General features: G+C 44.1%; 1 protein-coding gene across 2 annotated transcripts; it reads right to left on the bottom strand.

Moving 5' to 3' along the window:
• Nucleotides 1-505: 505 nt before the first annotated feature.
• Nucleotides 506-15,322, bottom strand: C5H4orf48 (chromosome 5 C4orf48 homolog). 2 transcript variants are annotated; one of them, XM_033148081.1, is made up of 4 exons: nucleotides 15,215-15,322; nucleotides 13,002-13,143; nucleotides 6,078-6,166; nucleotides 506-889 (listed from the first exon to the last, which is right to left on the bottom strand). In XM_033148081.1, the coding sequence occupies exons 1-4, from the start codon at nucleotides 15,260-15,262 to the stop codon at nucleotides 818-820; spliced, it is 351 nt and encodes a 116-aa protein (XP_033003972.1). In that variant the 5' UTR covers nucleotides 15,263-15,322; the 3' UTR covers nucleotides 506-817. The 2 variants fall into 2 exon arrangements, with proteins under 2 accessions (XP_033003972.1, XP_033003971.1); XM_033148080.1 differs by having other exon boundaries at nucleotides 507-889; nucleotides 13,002-13,148; nucleotides 15,199-15,309.

Below are 15,322 nucleotides of genomic sequence, written 5' to 3'. Positions count from 1 at the left end.
TAGTGCAGTCATAAAGGAACTGGGTTTTTGGGTTTTTTCCTCTCTTCTGCACTACTAGGACAATAACACCCTCCTTGGGAGGAGCAACAGATATTTGGTGCAATGTATGGACTCAGAGCATCAATTCCTTATTTTATTATTATGATTATTATTATTTATTGAATTGATACCCGGAGGTCCCAGGGTGGTTCAAAGAACAAAAAAAGTTCAAACTTATTGGAATCAATTAATCATATGAGTTTTACTATTTTGATCAATTAATCTATCTATAATTTGCTCATGAGTATAAACAATATTTTTGAAGCGGCCAGCATTTTTGAAGCAACCGTGTTAGACGAAGTAGTCCCCATCTTGCATGTGAGAGAGAAAAAAATACTTTTCTAAAACATTAAGAGGAAAATGTGTGTGTGTGTGTGTGTGTGTGTGTGTGTGTGTGTGTGTGTTAGGGGAAGAAATCCCAGGAATAATGATGTGCTCTGTGTTTTGTTTTTGGAATGTAAAGTTTAAAAAACCCCAAATAAGATTTTAATATTTTTGCAATAAATTAGAACTTGTGCCCCTTCCAGCTTTTCCCTTTCTTTGGAAAATATCTTAGAGCTCATGATGACATCGACACAGGTGAAAACAAAGAATTACACAAGCATTCAGACAGGAGAGACACATCAATATCACACCCAAATCCTCCAACTAGTTGCGTAAGTGCCCTGAAGCTTACATGTTCGCAGTATTTATTTATTTCCTAAATCTGTCTGCATTAACAGCAGCATTTTAAAAGCTGTTGACGAACCAGCGGCTGTTAGGTGGGTTCTCCAGTGTTTCAGTTCAGTGCATTTGCAGTTAAACAGTCACACAGAGTTCTCTTCTCCACTTTAAAAAGCAAGGTCTCCGTCTGTAGGAAGAGAAAGGGGGGGAAGCGGGGAAGGGGGGAGAGGAATAAATGTAGAGGGGCAAACAGCATAAACCGATTGCATCACAATCTCCTGCATTTTCATAGAATCATAGAGTTGGAAGAGACCACAAGGGCCATCCAGTCCAACCCCCTGCCAAGCAGGAAACACCATCAAAGCATTCCTGACAGATGGCTGTCAAGCCTCCGCTTAAAGACCTCCAAAGAAGGAGACTCCACCACACTCCTTGGCAGCAAATTCCACTTTTTGTCACAAACGAGGAAGCTGGAGAAAAGGAACCAAACTTGTCATTCATGGATCCAAGTGGTAATGAAGCCTTAAATCATGGGTGGACAAACTAAGGCCCAGGGGCCGGATCCGGCCCAATCGCCTTCTAAATCCGGCCCGTGGACGGTCCAGGAATCAGTGTTTTTTTACATGACTAAAATGTGTCCTTTTATTTAAAAGGCATCTCTGGGTTATTTGTGGTGCCTGCCTGGTGTTTTTACATACGGTAAGTAGATCATTGGTTCTTGCAACCACCGATAGAAACTTCTTCGCCACTGCTAATGTTCTGGCATTTGTCCGGTCTTCCAATAGGAACCTGACAATAGTAATCCTCTGATTTTCCTGGGATCGGAACTAGCAGGGGGTAAAATCAGTTCAGCCCTGTCTTGCTCAAATTTCACATGGTGCTGCAAAATATGTTTTATAGAATCTGCGTCTTGGGGAAATGAGCACAGTCTTTCTTGGTAGTGAACTCCTCTCAACCTGCCCTCCCAACACTGCAGAGAGGGGAAAAACTTCAGTCTGGCTTTTGTAAAAAAAAAAAAAAAACCTTCGGTAATTTGGTACAGTCAGGTTTTTAATGTAAGATGTTAACTTAAAAACATGCCCATATTGTACTCCTACTGCCAACGGACTGCAGACTGCGTGCCCCTGGAAAATAAATAACCACAGGTTATTGGAAAGACGAAGGAAATGGATATTGTTTCCTGGTCAAGGATGCCAACTTTAATAAAATATTGGGGAAGTGTCACGTAAGCCCTGCCCCCACATAACTGATCACAATTTGAATGGCGATGCTCATCAACATTGGGAGTGGTCTGGCCCCCTCAAAAAAAAATTTAAGGGGGCCAAAGGGATCTCAGCCCCTAGGAGTTGGCTCCTATGTTCCTAGGGCTTCTTAAATGGTTCCTTTTTTTCACAATCTCTATCAATAGGTTTAATATAAGGAGGATACAGTCATCTAAAATAAAGATCTGCCCCTTAAATTGCACAAATGTTTAAAGAAAGAAACTGTACACACAGCTTATCAGGTTAACTTTGTGCCCATGTCATAATTCAGTTCAGTTCACAGCAGAACCTTATTTAAGTTAGCAAAGGATGACATTTTATTTTATTTTATCGATTGCATTCAACTAAGTTTTACTCAAGAGGATTGATATTAGCGGACCTGGCAGTCACATCCATTCATTTCAGCGAGTCTACTCTGTGTAAAACGTCGTGGAACACCACCCTAGATGAGCTTTGTGTTGGCCGTGAGCAAGATGGGCAAACAGGAAAAGCGTTTTTGCCAAAATTTTAACTCCTGCAACAAAACTGCTGACACATCCTTGGAGCTTATTTACATGATAGCTAAAGAGCAAGGGATGCTGAGTCAAGATTCCCTGCTTCTGTTATGCCACTGAGGTGGTAACTTGAGGACTTCACCTTGCCTGCATTTCAAAGAAGCACATTTAGTGGGAAAGAGAAAGAGAGAGAGCTGCCTTATCCTTGTTCAGGCCAAGGCTACATCATTGCAGTAACCTTACTGTGCCCTTCAATTCAGCTTCATCTTGATTAAATAATTGGTCAAATGCTTAGAAGACAGGGAGAGAACCAGAAGCAGGCATATACTGTTAGCATCACAGCGTATTTGAGTAGATCTGCATTCCTATACAGATTTGGGGGATTATTTCTGAGTAGATTTGAATGGGTTTGTGTGCTGCAATGCAGTTGCTTTCAGGGCTGAAATCTCCTCTGCAACCACACCTGGAGCCAGGAGGAGACCCGTCAACTCGATCTTCTCCCCCTGTAGCAAAACCCTGAAATAACCCCCTCCCTCCCCACAACTGAAGGTGTTATGTACTGAGTTGAATAGGATCCAAAATGCAGCAGTCTGATTGGTCCGCAGGAGCCACCCAATCCAGCTCCAGGTGGAAGTGAATCCGCAACCCGATTGGCGTACAGGAGTATCCCGGAATGAGCCAATCACTTTGGGGCCCATTGTGTAAATAATGTATATAAAGCAGACATTTTGGGGGAACTTCCATTCCTCGCTACTATGAGCTGAATAAAGAGCATGAAATCCACACTTGACTCCGAATATATTTCAGAAAGTGAACAGGGTTTGTGGGCAGGGCCAGATCTCTCATTCAGCAAACTGAAACAGGGCCGGGACACCAAGATGGAAGCTCAGCGAAAATGTCACCTTTGAGTTTACAAAAACTAAAGGATTGGGCTGTAGGGAAAATGCCACAATTCTGTCCAGAATTCTTTTGGCCAGCTGCATGAGATGGTCTCTAAATCCACAAGGACCGTCCTACTATCTGGTTTGGTACTTGCTGCTAGCTGATTCCTTCTTGTTACAGTCTGTCTGGACTAGATTGGGTGATTCAGCAGTGCAACTCCCTAGCTGGCCACAACTGTAGCAGGCATCTCTCTCATCTTCTCAATCTCCTCTCAACTCTTTCCAAGTGTGCACGCACACAGAGTGAGAGGCTGGCCAAATCTCGTAAGGCTGAATGTGGACTTCTCTCATTGTCTCATTGCTCTTCTGCTTGCTGTTGTGTTGATAAACTCAGTTGCGTTGTACGCAGTGCACATTGAGCTCCATGCAACTTGAGAAATGAAGAAGTCAATAATTAAGAGTGCACTGGGGACGTGCCAGTAGAAGTTTGATCTTCAACAGCAGTCATGATTGGTTGGGAGACTGGTCCTAAGCAGCCCACGAAAAACCTCATATTTGTGTCCTGGTTTCTTCAGGAACACCAACTGGGGTGAATTACCGTAGGAATTCACGAGTGTTCCTCCTGGTCACCCTGCCTCAGGATTTTTTTTTTTTTTAATAAAATCCTCTCTTAGGACACTTTAGTCGGGACTGGAAAAAAAGTACCAAAGTGGCTTGGAGCAGTGGCTGAAATGAGGAAATGATTTCCTCCTCCCTCACAAAATAAAGTTGCTATCTGCCCTGGTCCCATCACCTCCTGGCAAATAGAAGGGGAAGAAATGGAGGCAGTGACAGATTTCACTTTCTTGGGTTCCATGATCACTGCAGATGGTGACAGCAGTCACAAAATTAGAAGACGCCTGCTTCTTGGGAGAAAAGCAATGACAAACCTAGACAGCATCTTAAAAAGCAAATACATCACCTTGCCGACAAAGGTCCGTATAGTTAAAGCTATGGTTTTCCCAGTAGTAATGTACGGAAGTGAGAGCTGGACCATAAAGAAGGCTGATCGCCGAAGAATTGATGCTTTTGAATTATGGTGCTGGAGGAGATTCTTGAGAGTCCCATGGACTGCAAAAAGATCAAACCTATCCATTCTTAAAGAAATCAGCCCTGAATGCTCACTGGAAGGACAGATCCTGAAGTTGAGGCTCCAGTACTTTGGCCACCTCATGAGAAGAGAAGACTCCCTGGAAAAGACCCTGATGTTGGGAAAGATGGAGGGCACAAGGAGAAGGGGACGACAGAGGACGAGATGGTTGGACAGTGTTCTCGAAGCGACTAACATGAGTTTGGCCAAACTGCGAGAGGCAGTGAAGGATAGGCGTGCCTGGCGTGCTCTGGTCGGACACGACTGAACGACTGAACAACAACAACAACAATCTGCCCTGGAATTCCTGATCTTTAACTCTGGTGACCAAAAAAGTACTTTGCAAATGCGTTGGCAATATTCTAAATTATTAGTGCACGTATTCCAGATCTGCAGCACATTCTGGGTCTCATCCAGTCAACAAATTAAATTCCCAGGGCCCTGATCTTAGGGACAGAAAAGAGTGAAAATTCAGCTGAAAAGCTCTAAAAGCATATGTGGGAGCTGAAATGTGGCATCTGTGGTAACCCACTCAGCCAATGGAGGGTGTGTTTGCAGCCTCTGCTGTTGCCAGGCAAACTTTGAATCCTGTTAACTACTATCGTAACCATTGCTGTTCTGCTTAATTGAGTATGTACTTGAAAGCAGCATGGGGGACCAATACCGAAATCAGAGAGTTAGAAGAAAACCCCCATTCTGTGAGAACTACTTATTGTTTTCAGAATAATGTGTTGGTGCTATGTGGAGATTTTACACCCCAAATTTATATCTGTTTAATTCTTATGGCGTCTGGTTGTAGAACGTTTGGGGTTCTATTTTTGTGCAGCAGCCAAAGCTATCAAGTAATATTTCTCAGCAAATAATCCTCAGCAAACCATGCCTTCTAGGTCCTTTCAGGAAAGCCATGTCAGGTCAAATTATCTGGAAACTGACTTTGAAACAGTCTGCATGCATATTGTCGATGAGTTCATACTTTCTGCCTGCTCAGATTTCACAAAGAGCTTCCTCAGCTTCTGCCTTCTCTGAATATTAAACAGTTGAACCGAAGCACATACTTTAAGAAAAAGTCATGCTTGCCTGAAGGTGCAGAACATAAACACTCATAATAAATAAATAAATAAGCAAATAATCCCCCAACACAGGTTTTCTTTTTGGCTGGGGTAGTGGGTCTTGAGGAACATACTGGAGCTCACTAAGAATTTTTGCTTTTCTGATATTGCAAGCCTCCGCACTTGTACATTAGATGAGCCAATCTTTCGTTCCACTTTAAATTCCAAACCAGTCTTTAAAACATTTTGCTGGCGTTGTGTGCCGGTTTGCAAACTATTAATACCTTTTGGATGGTTCGCTGATTTCTGGGCATGGGCAAAAGTACACACACAATGGGGCAAGAGAACAGAAAGAGAGCAAGAAATGGGCACCATCAGGGGTAGAGACAAACAATTAACGTGGGAAGAGAGAGAGAGAGAGAGAGAGAGAGAGAGAGAGAGAGAGAGATAAAGAGGACAGGGGGGAAGAGCACCCCCCCACACACAATTGCTCTCTTTTGGAAGAGCGTTATTAAAAGAAACAAAAACGTGTTGTGCCCATATTAAGAAACAAACCTTACCCGTGAGTCTAAGTTGTATGCCGTTTTCTTTAAATCTTGCAGAGCCCTCTGCATAAATTCAAACGCATGGCAGTCAACACATGGGCGACCTAAGGGTGGAGAAATGTTGGCAGACAAGCACAAAATATTAATCGATATGAAAACAACAGGAGAAGAGCCTGCTGGGCCAAACCAAAGGCCCAGCATAATCCAACATCCTGTTCTTCCCGCAGGTACCAACCAGATGCCTACGAGAAGCCCACATGCAGGACCAGAGCACAACATCACTCGCCCTACTTGTGTTGCCTGGCAAATGGCTCTCTGAGACGCATCACTTCTGACAGTGCAGGTAAAGTAAAGGTAAAGGGACCCCTGACCATTAGTTCCAGTCGCGGATGACTCTGGGGTTGTGGCGCTCATCTCGCTTTACTGGCCAAGGGAGCCGGCGTACAGCTTCCGGGTCATGTGGCCAGCATTACTAAGCCGCTTCTGGCGAACCAGAGCAGCACACGGAAACGCCGTTTACCTTCCCGTCGGAGCAGTACCTATTTATCTACTTGCACTTATTGACGTGCTTTCGAACTGCTAGGTTGGCAGGAGCTGGGACCGAGCAATGAGAGCTCACCCCGTTGCGGGGATTCGAACCGCCAATCTTCTGATCGGCAAGCCTTAGGCTCTGTGGTTTATCCCACAGTGCCACCCGCCTCCCTTGACAGTGCAGGTAGAATATAGCAATTATGGCTACTATACCCTCCAACATTTTTCTGATGAAAATTGGGATATCCTAGTCAACAACAACAACAACAACAACAACAACACCCCACTCATCTGATTGGGTTGCCCCAGCCGCTCTGGGTAGCTTCCAACATATATAAAAACATAATAAAACATTAAACCTTAAAAAAAACTTCCCTCTAACAGGGCTGCCTTCAGATGTCTGGGGGGTCGGATAACTCCAAACCCTCCAACAAAAATATGGACGCCCTACGGAAAAGTGGAGGATGCGTGTGGCGCTGTGGTCTAAACCACTGAGCCCCTAGGGCTTGCCGATCAGAAGGTTGGCGGTTCAAATCCCCGCGACAGGGTGAGTTCCCGTTGCTCGGTCCCAGCTCCGGCCAACCTAGCAGTTCGAAAGCACGTCAAAGCGCAAGTAGATAAATAGGTACCGCTCTGGTGGGAAGGTAAACGGTGTTTCCATGTGCTGCTCTGGTTTCGATGTTCTGTTACGCCAGAAGCGGCTTAGTCATGCTGGCCACATGACCCGGAAAAACTGTCTGCGGACAAACGCCGGCTCCCTCGGACTGTAAAGCGAGATGAGCGCCGCAACCCCATGTGCGACTGGACTTAATAATAATAATAATAATAATTTATTATTTATACCCCACCCATCTGGCCGGGTCTCCCCAGCCACTCTGTCAGGAGTCCTTTACTGTTGCCTTTTTAAGGAAAAGCGGGGCATTCTGGGATCAGATCAGAAACTGGGATGGCTTCTGTAAAAACGGGACAGTCCCTGTAAAATAGGGTCTGGGCTAGTAGGCACTGGTAGGATTATTCTCAGCGAATTAGTCTAAACCTCCAAGTTTGTGTCTAATTTAACGCCATCTAAAATTGGCAGCAGATTCCGTTGTTTTAATTATGCACTGAAGAAGTACTCCTGAGTCTTCCAACATTCACAGGATGACTTCACAGAATGACTTCCTAGTATTTTGACAGATGGAGAAAAGCTCTCTATCTACCCAGTTTCTCTCTATTCATGACTTCACTGGTTTGACGAAAACAGCTTCCCCCAACTTGCTGCCTTACAGATGTTCTGAACTACATCTCCCATTCGCCCCAGCCAGCTGAGATGGCAGGGGTCCAGGCTGGGGAATGACTGTTTTAGTCAAATAACCAAAGCACGCATAGAAATATATCGTGTATCAATATATGGCAATCTGCCTAAGAACGGCATGAGTCCGATAGCTTTTCCATACTCACGACAATTTCAGCTTTTGTTTTTGAGTCCCTGTGACACAGCAGAAAATTGCAGAATGTCTGCAAAGGGCTCAGCACGAACTATCCTGACATAGCAATTTGGCCACTGGGTCATGACTTTGCACAAAATAACATCCAGGTTCCGCTCAGATTTGGGAAGGGGTCCCTGGCTCACAATCAGAGAAACAGCACGTGCCTCAAACGCCCGGTTAAATTGCTACCTCTAGCTGAATTGCAAAACATAAACAGCCTACTCAAATATCAAAACCAAAACCGAGCATGCAAACTAAACGAGTACCAGCAAAAGTTAGATAGCTGGGAGTTTTTAGCAACTGAAATTTGGGCGCTGCGTTCTGGACAACGGCACCAGAGCAGAGATGGAAAGAGAGAAAGATGATCAAAGCCAAAAGCTGCAAAATTATTATGTGCAGAGCAAGAGGGCAAGTTTATATCTCTTTAGGGGAAAAAAATATCATTAATATTTAAAGCAAATATTAATCGTAAAATATATTCAGATCTATGCTTCACGGTTTTAGGATAAACTTCCAACAACAGTGCAAATGAAGTGTTTTGCGCAGTCCTTTCACTCAATTTCCTTCCACGGTGATGATTTCCAACACCTCCCACACAGACTCGCCCCTCTACCCTCATTTTTGCTACCATTAGGACGTTCCTTGTGATTTGCCAATGGGATACATGCACAACCAAAGGATGCTTTTGGGAAGCTGACCTGTGCCTGGGAGTTAAGTGTGCATACATGCACACATCATGAGCGCCGCAACCCCAGAGTCGGACACGACTGGACCTAATGGTCAGGGGCCCCTTTACCTTTACCTTTACATAAGGGACCCAGGTGGCGCTGTGGGTTAAACCACAGAGTCTAGGGCTTGCTGATCAGAAGGTCAGCGGTTCGAATCCCTGCGACGGGGTGAGCTCCCGTTGCTTGGTCCCAGCTCCTGCCCACCTAGCAGTTCGAAAGCACGTCAAAGTGCAAGTAGAGAAATAGGGACCGCTCCGGCAGGAAGGTAAACAGCGTTTCCGTGCGCTGCTCTGGTTCACCAGAAGCGGCTTTTTCATGCTGGCCACATGACCCGGAAGCTGTCTGCGGACAAACGCCGGCTCCCTCGGCCTATAGAGCGAGATGAGCGCCGCAACCCCAGAGTCGGACACGAATGGACCTAATGGTCGGGGGCCCCTTTACCTTTACCTTTACATGCAAAAATCTCGTCTTAAAACAAAAGTTAGCTATATTACAGTTACTGGGAAATACAAAAGCCGGTCAAACATGCAGACACACGCAGTGCCGCGTGCCCTTTTGCCACCCTGAGTTCAGATAAGCTCCCCAAAAGTAGTGCATGCAAGTTTCTGCCTTTGGGCAACCCACATGCAGGATTCAAGCACAGGAACATTATTCCCTCCTCTGGTCTCCAGCAACTTGTATTCTCCAGCTATGGAGGCAGAGCTTAGCCATCATGGCTAAGTAGCCTTCAGCAGCCCTCTCCTCCATAGTTTAACTGCACTCTGCCTGAAGAAGAAGAACTTTGTTTTATCTGCCCTGAACCTTTCAACGTGAAGCTTCATTGGATGCCGTAAGAGTTCTAGCGTTATGAGAGAGGAGGCCCGGGGGAAACCTTTCTCTCTCTCCACTTTCCCCATGTCTTGCATGGAGAACTTCATAAACTTCTATCATGTTTTTGACTTGCCTTTTTTCTAAACTAAAAAGTCCCAAATGCTGCAACCTTTCCCCGTAGCAGAGTCACACCATCTATGCTGTAAGCCACCTAGAGTGACTGGAGAAACCCAGCCAAATGGGCAGGGTATACCGTATTTTTTGCTCCATAAGACGCACTTTTTTCCTCCTGAAAAGTAAGGGGAAATACCTGTGCGTCTTATGGAGCGAATGGTGGTCCCTGGAGCTGAATTGCCCAGGGGCCAAAAGCAGATTGTGCTTTTTATTTTACAAAGAGAAAAGGGAGTGTTGAAAGGACCCCGCTCAGCAGCTGATCAGCAGGAGATCGGGAGAGAGATAAGAGTCCGGCCCTCCTTTGTTGAATGTGCTGCAGAGGGAGGTTGTTTGTTTCCCCAGGACATGTGACTGGCTGATTAGATTATCTGTCTGAAAACAGTAGAAATGGCTCCCTTTCCTTAAGATTTTTCAGAAATGTGAGTTAAACCCCATAAAAATGGGTCTTTTCCTCTTTGCTTTTCCCCCTTTGCAAAAGGAGCTTTGCTTTTCCCCCTTTGCAAAAAAAGCTGCAAAACCTTTAGCTGATCCTCAAAACAAAAACAAAAACAAAAAAAACCCTAGGGCTTTTCCCTTTGCAAAAAAAGCTGCAAAACTTTTAGCTGATCCTCAAAAACAAAACACAAAACAAAACAAACCCAGGGCTTTTAGAGGAGGAAAACCAGAAAAATATTTTTTCCCTTGTTTCCTCCTCTAAAAATGAGGTGCGCCCTATGGTCCGGAGCGTCCTATGGAGCGAAAAATACGGTAAATGATAAAATTGTTGTTGTTGTTGTTGTTGTTGTTGTTATCTTGTTGGTTGCATTTGCCATCTTAATGCCCATTCACTCAGTCTGAAGAGGTCCTTTCAGAGCTCTTCGCCATCTCATTTTTGTTTCAATAACTCTGAACAACTTAGCATCATCCGCAAACTTGGTCATCTCACGGCTCGGTCCTAACTCCAGATCATTTATGAACAAGTTTAGAAGCACAGGTCCAAACACCAATCCTTGTGAGGGACTCCGATGTATTCTTCGTTCCATTTGGATAACTGTCCCTTTATTCAAAACAAAATAAAAAATAAAAAAATCCTTCCAGTAGCACCTTAGAGACCAACTAAGTTTGTTCCTGGTATGAGCTTTTGTGTGCATGCACACTTCTTCAGATACATGAAAGCTCATACCAAGAACAAACTTAGCTGGTCTCTAAGGTGCTACTGGAAGGATTTTTTTATTTTTTATTTTTTATTTTGTTTTGACTATGGCAGACCAACACGGCTACCTACCTGTAACTGTCCCTTTATTGTTACCCTTGCTTCCTGCAACTTAGCCAGTTCCTGATCCACAGGAGGACCGGACCTCTCCTCTTATTAGCAGGAACCAGGGGTCTGGCTATCAGAAATTCACCAGGTAGCTTGGTGTCAGTCCTCCCCTCCCTTCGGTAACTGCACAGATAAGAATTCACGAGCAGTTCATATATTTATAGTCCTTTTATTAAAGCATCATGTTGCAAGCACAAGCACACAGCTCTCTGCAAGGAGGGCAGTTGGCTAGTCTAATCCTCCTTCCGGCTCCTGCAGCATTTTGGGCGCCAATGGGAACTTCCTCCCTCCCTCTGACTCCTTTGCTCTCTGGCACTTTCAGACCTCCAAGTCCATGGTGGGGGGAGGGGTCCCCCACGCTCGCAAGTGACGTCTCAACTAGCTGCCCCCTCCCTTCTGGTTCTGTTGTCATTATCTCGTAACTGGGCAATTCCCTCCCTAAGCTGTTCATCTCCTGTCTCTTTCTCTCTCTGCTTCTGAACATGTTGTGGACAAGGGGTGTGTGTGTAACTCTTCCCCCTCCAACTCTCCACTGGAGAGAAGCTGGTCTACCATAGAATGCATTCCCCAGGCCTCATCTTCAGACCATTCCCTGACACTTGGGAAGGATAGCAGAACGCCTCAACATTTAATGCCAATAGATGGAAAAGAAAGACAAGCGGGAGAACAGTAGAGTCTTGCACTGAAACACATGGAAAGCCTATATAGGATGTGTGGTGCATTTGATAATGATTTGTAGCTTATGCAAATCGCTTTTCTGACAACACTGGAACTATGGATGATGTTATCACATCACATGGGAGGGTGGCACCACAGATATTCTTCTACTACAGAAGAAGATGAATCAATTGAAATAGTTCGTCTAGAACTTGAGATATACAGGTGAAACTCGAAAAATTAGAATGTCATGGAAAAGTCCATTTATGTAAGCAATTGTTCTCATTAGCCACTGGAGTTTAATATGTGAGATAGACTCACAACATGCATAGCGAGATATGTCAAGGCTTTATTTGTTATAATTGTGATGATTATGGCGTACAGCTGATGAGAACCCCAAAGCTGAAATTGTTAATTTGGGGTTCTCATCAGCTGTACTCCATAATCATCACAATTATAACAAAAAAAGGCTTGACATATCTCGCTATGCATGTCTTGAGTCTATCTCATATATTAGTTTCACCTTTTAAGTTGAATTACTGAAAGAAATGAACCTTTCAACAATATTCTATTTTTTCAAGTTTCACCTGTATATGTATGTCTGCAGTGCTTTTTTTTTTCCTTTAAAAAATGTTTAGGGGCTTCTCTCATTTTCCTACTCATATTGAAATACTGCCCCTCAATGAGGCCAAACTTAGATTCACAAAATTTTTAGGGGTATTTGTACCCCTGCGTACCCCCAGAAAAAAAGCACTGCATGTGTGTGTGTGTAGTAATATAATTTGCACCAACAGACACAACCTTCAGCTCCGAGGGCCTTCTGGCGGTTCCCTCACTGCGAGAAGTGAGGTTACAGGGAACCAGGCAGAGGGTCTTCTCGGTGGTGGCGCCCGCCCTGTGGAACGCCCTCCCATCAGATGTCAAGGAAATAAACAACTATCTGACTTTTAGAAGACCTCTGAAGGCAGCCCTGTATAGGGAAGCTTTTTCATGTGTAATGTTTTATTATGTTTTTAAATATATTGTAAGCTGGCCAGAGTGGCTGGGGCAATCCTGTCAGATGGGCAAGATGGGCAGTGTTGTATTGGCAGAATAAATTAGGAGGTGCATGCAAACATTTGTATCATAGACACACACATAAGGAGCATGCATATAGGAATCGTAACTGAGTGGATATTCAGCAAGGAACCGCAGCCAGTGGCAAACTGTGATTTTGTGAAATGACCCTTGGGATATTGGCATGAGAGACTAGATAGAACGCAGTACGTACTTTCAGCAGGGATTGTTGTTCCTGATTCTTCTTCGGCTGTAGCTGGCTTTGTAGACATAAGCCCAACTGCAAGCATTAAAGGCACTAAAACGATCACTTTGCTTGTGCAAGGCTTCAGCATTTCGCTAGTGGCGTCTTCCTCCTTCACTAGGGAAAACAGGAATTCAGAGACAAAGCAGCATTTTGAAGTACATTATTTGAATGGACGATGGGAGAAGCATATTTCTGGCCATCCTGGTAAGCAAACCCAGGTTTTTATCTACCGAATAGACAGAGCAGCATCAGGAACACAACAAAATCCCCAGCTAATTCCATACATCTTAATTAGCCGCATCTCTAGTCACATCCATGAAACTGCAAACAAATTAATAACTGATACAGGGCCAAGCAAATAACATATGGTTTCTTAGCCAAAATACAATACTACAATTTTGTCTAGCCCTGTACTATTTGCTACAGTGGTGCCCCGCTAGACGAATGCCTCGCTAGATGAAAAACTCGCTAGACGAAAGGCATTCGCTAGCGGAAGGCTGCCCCGCAAAACGAAATTGTCAATGGGGCTGCCTCGCAAGACGGGGAGGGGGGGAATTCCATCTCGAAAACCGCTTTCTGCCTTGGTGCTTCGCTAGACGAAAAAATCGCTAGACGAAGACACTCGCAGAACGAATTGTTTTCGTCTAGCAAGGCACCACTGTACTTTGTCTACAGTTGCATGGATTTGCCTGAAGATGTGGGTCGGTATAAATCTCTTAAGGGTTTGTTACAGGTGGCCAAATTATTACCTGAGAAGCTGTGAAACTTCAAGTCTTTCTTACAAACTTCACTGTGCAAATTTTATTTATTGTTAATTGAACTGTTAGATTTCACAGGTACAAGTATCACACAGCTGAAAGTGTGTTTCAGCTTTGCACAAATGTTTCATGACACTAAAACACCAGGAAGATATAATCTCTGCTGCAAACTATCCTAACTTTATTTTTAGCCAGCAGAGTGCCACCTACATCCATGGAAATCTGCATGATTGGTATTTGCTTTTAACATTTTAGAATGGAATTGTGACAAGACACATGATGTCGCAAAATACCACTGTGGCAACTCACACAACTCTAAAACGTCTCGACACGTGAGATAGTTGAGCAATTATTAATTTACAAACCCAGAATATCAACAGTGTGCTACTATTTAGTTATTTATTAACACATCAATACCCCGCCCCCTTTCCTCCTAAAAAGCTCAAGGTGACAAAGTCAAAAATCAAACCACAGATTTACAGTTACAAAAGCATTATACCTGAAGTTCTTGCGGTATGTGGAGTGGCATTGTTTATCACAACAGCTAGCCGTTTTAAAATGTCACAAACTTTCAAAGATTGTTAGAATGCTCTTCAGGCACAAATATTCAAAGCAAAACGATGGAACATGTTGCCATGGGGGGGGGGGCATGTCTCACAGGTCAAAAGCCATGAAGAAGTGCTGTGAGGGAGGGCAGATGATGTTATATAAGAATGCTCATTTGATATGCACAGAGGGCAATGCTGGAATTTCCCCCATTTTATATCGAGAGCTAGTTTACAAAGATGCCACTAAACCACAGCTGCTGCATGGCTGTCCGCGGTACGGTTACCTGCAAAAGCCCCGAGTAAAGAACACCAATTTTGCAATTCCAAATAAAACTGCTTAACACAAACATACGATTTCGCGTAGTTTCCGCTCTTTAAATAATATTGGCTGAAAACCTGGGTGCGTTTTTAAATCAGCCGGTTTGCCAATATATTACATTTTAACCCTCGCTATAATTCTCTGCAAAGGCAGGGAATGTCTCCTACCGGTTTATGTTAGGAATGATGATCGCTTCCAAGAAGTGACTTGAGCTTCATGGAAGTCTTTGTTGTATGGAATGATGAAAAAGCCTTCTCATTGCACCCGTAAAACAAACATTTGCCTCTATTTTTCCAGATTGTCTGGTCTCAGCCCCAGCAGGCCAGTTTATCACAAGAGCTCCAGCAAGGAAAGATGGCAAGAGAGAATCACCTGTTTCCAGCCAGATTACCTTGCCGTTTATTTATTTTTTTGCACAGCGAGTGATATAGCTATTCAGGGACAAATTACAGAAGATGATGAGCCAATGCACGGCATCTTTTCAGTTTTATAAAGCGGGAGGGGAAACCCCTTTCCAGCAAATCATAAAATAGAAGTACCTGCTGTCTCACTTGCCTTTGTGATGGTCTCTTTGAATGGCTGCTGCAAACTGCTAGTGAGCATCTCTGAGCATGTGCACTGACTCTCTTTATCCTTCCCTGAAAGGGGAGAGATTCTACCATG

The sequence above is a fragment of the Lacerta agilis genome, chromosome 5 (genome assembly GCF_009819535.1).
Source record: "Lacerta agilis isolate rLacAgi1 chromosome 5, rLacAgi1.pri, whole genome shotgun sequence".
NCBI lineage: Eukaryota > Metazoa > Chordata > Lepidosauria > Squamata > Lacertidae > Lacerta > Lacerta agilis.
This window is presented reverse-complemented; position numbering and strand designations above follow the sequence as displayed.

What these genes read in the sequence shown, in the direction of transcription:
- C5H4orf48 (XM_033148080.1), bottom strand. Translation starts at nt 15,262, where the DNA reads ATGCTCACTAGCAGTTTGCAGCAGCCATTCAAAGAGACCATCACAAAG. An exon ending in AACAACAATCCCTGCTGAAA is followed by an intron (nt 6,167 to 13,001) that starts GTACGTACTGCG and finishes CTCCACCCTTAG; the next exon opens with GTCGCCCATGTGTTGACTGC. An exon ending in CATACAACTTAGACTCACGG is followed by an intron (nt 890 to 6,077) that starts GTAAGGTTTGTT and finishes CTCTTCCTACAG; the next exon opens with ACGGAGACCTTGCTTTTTAA.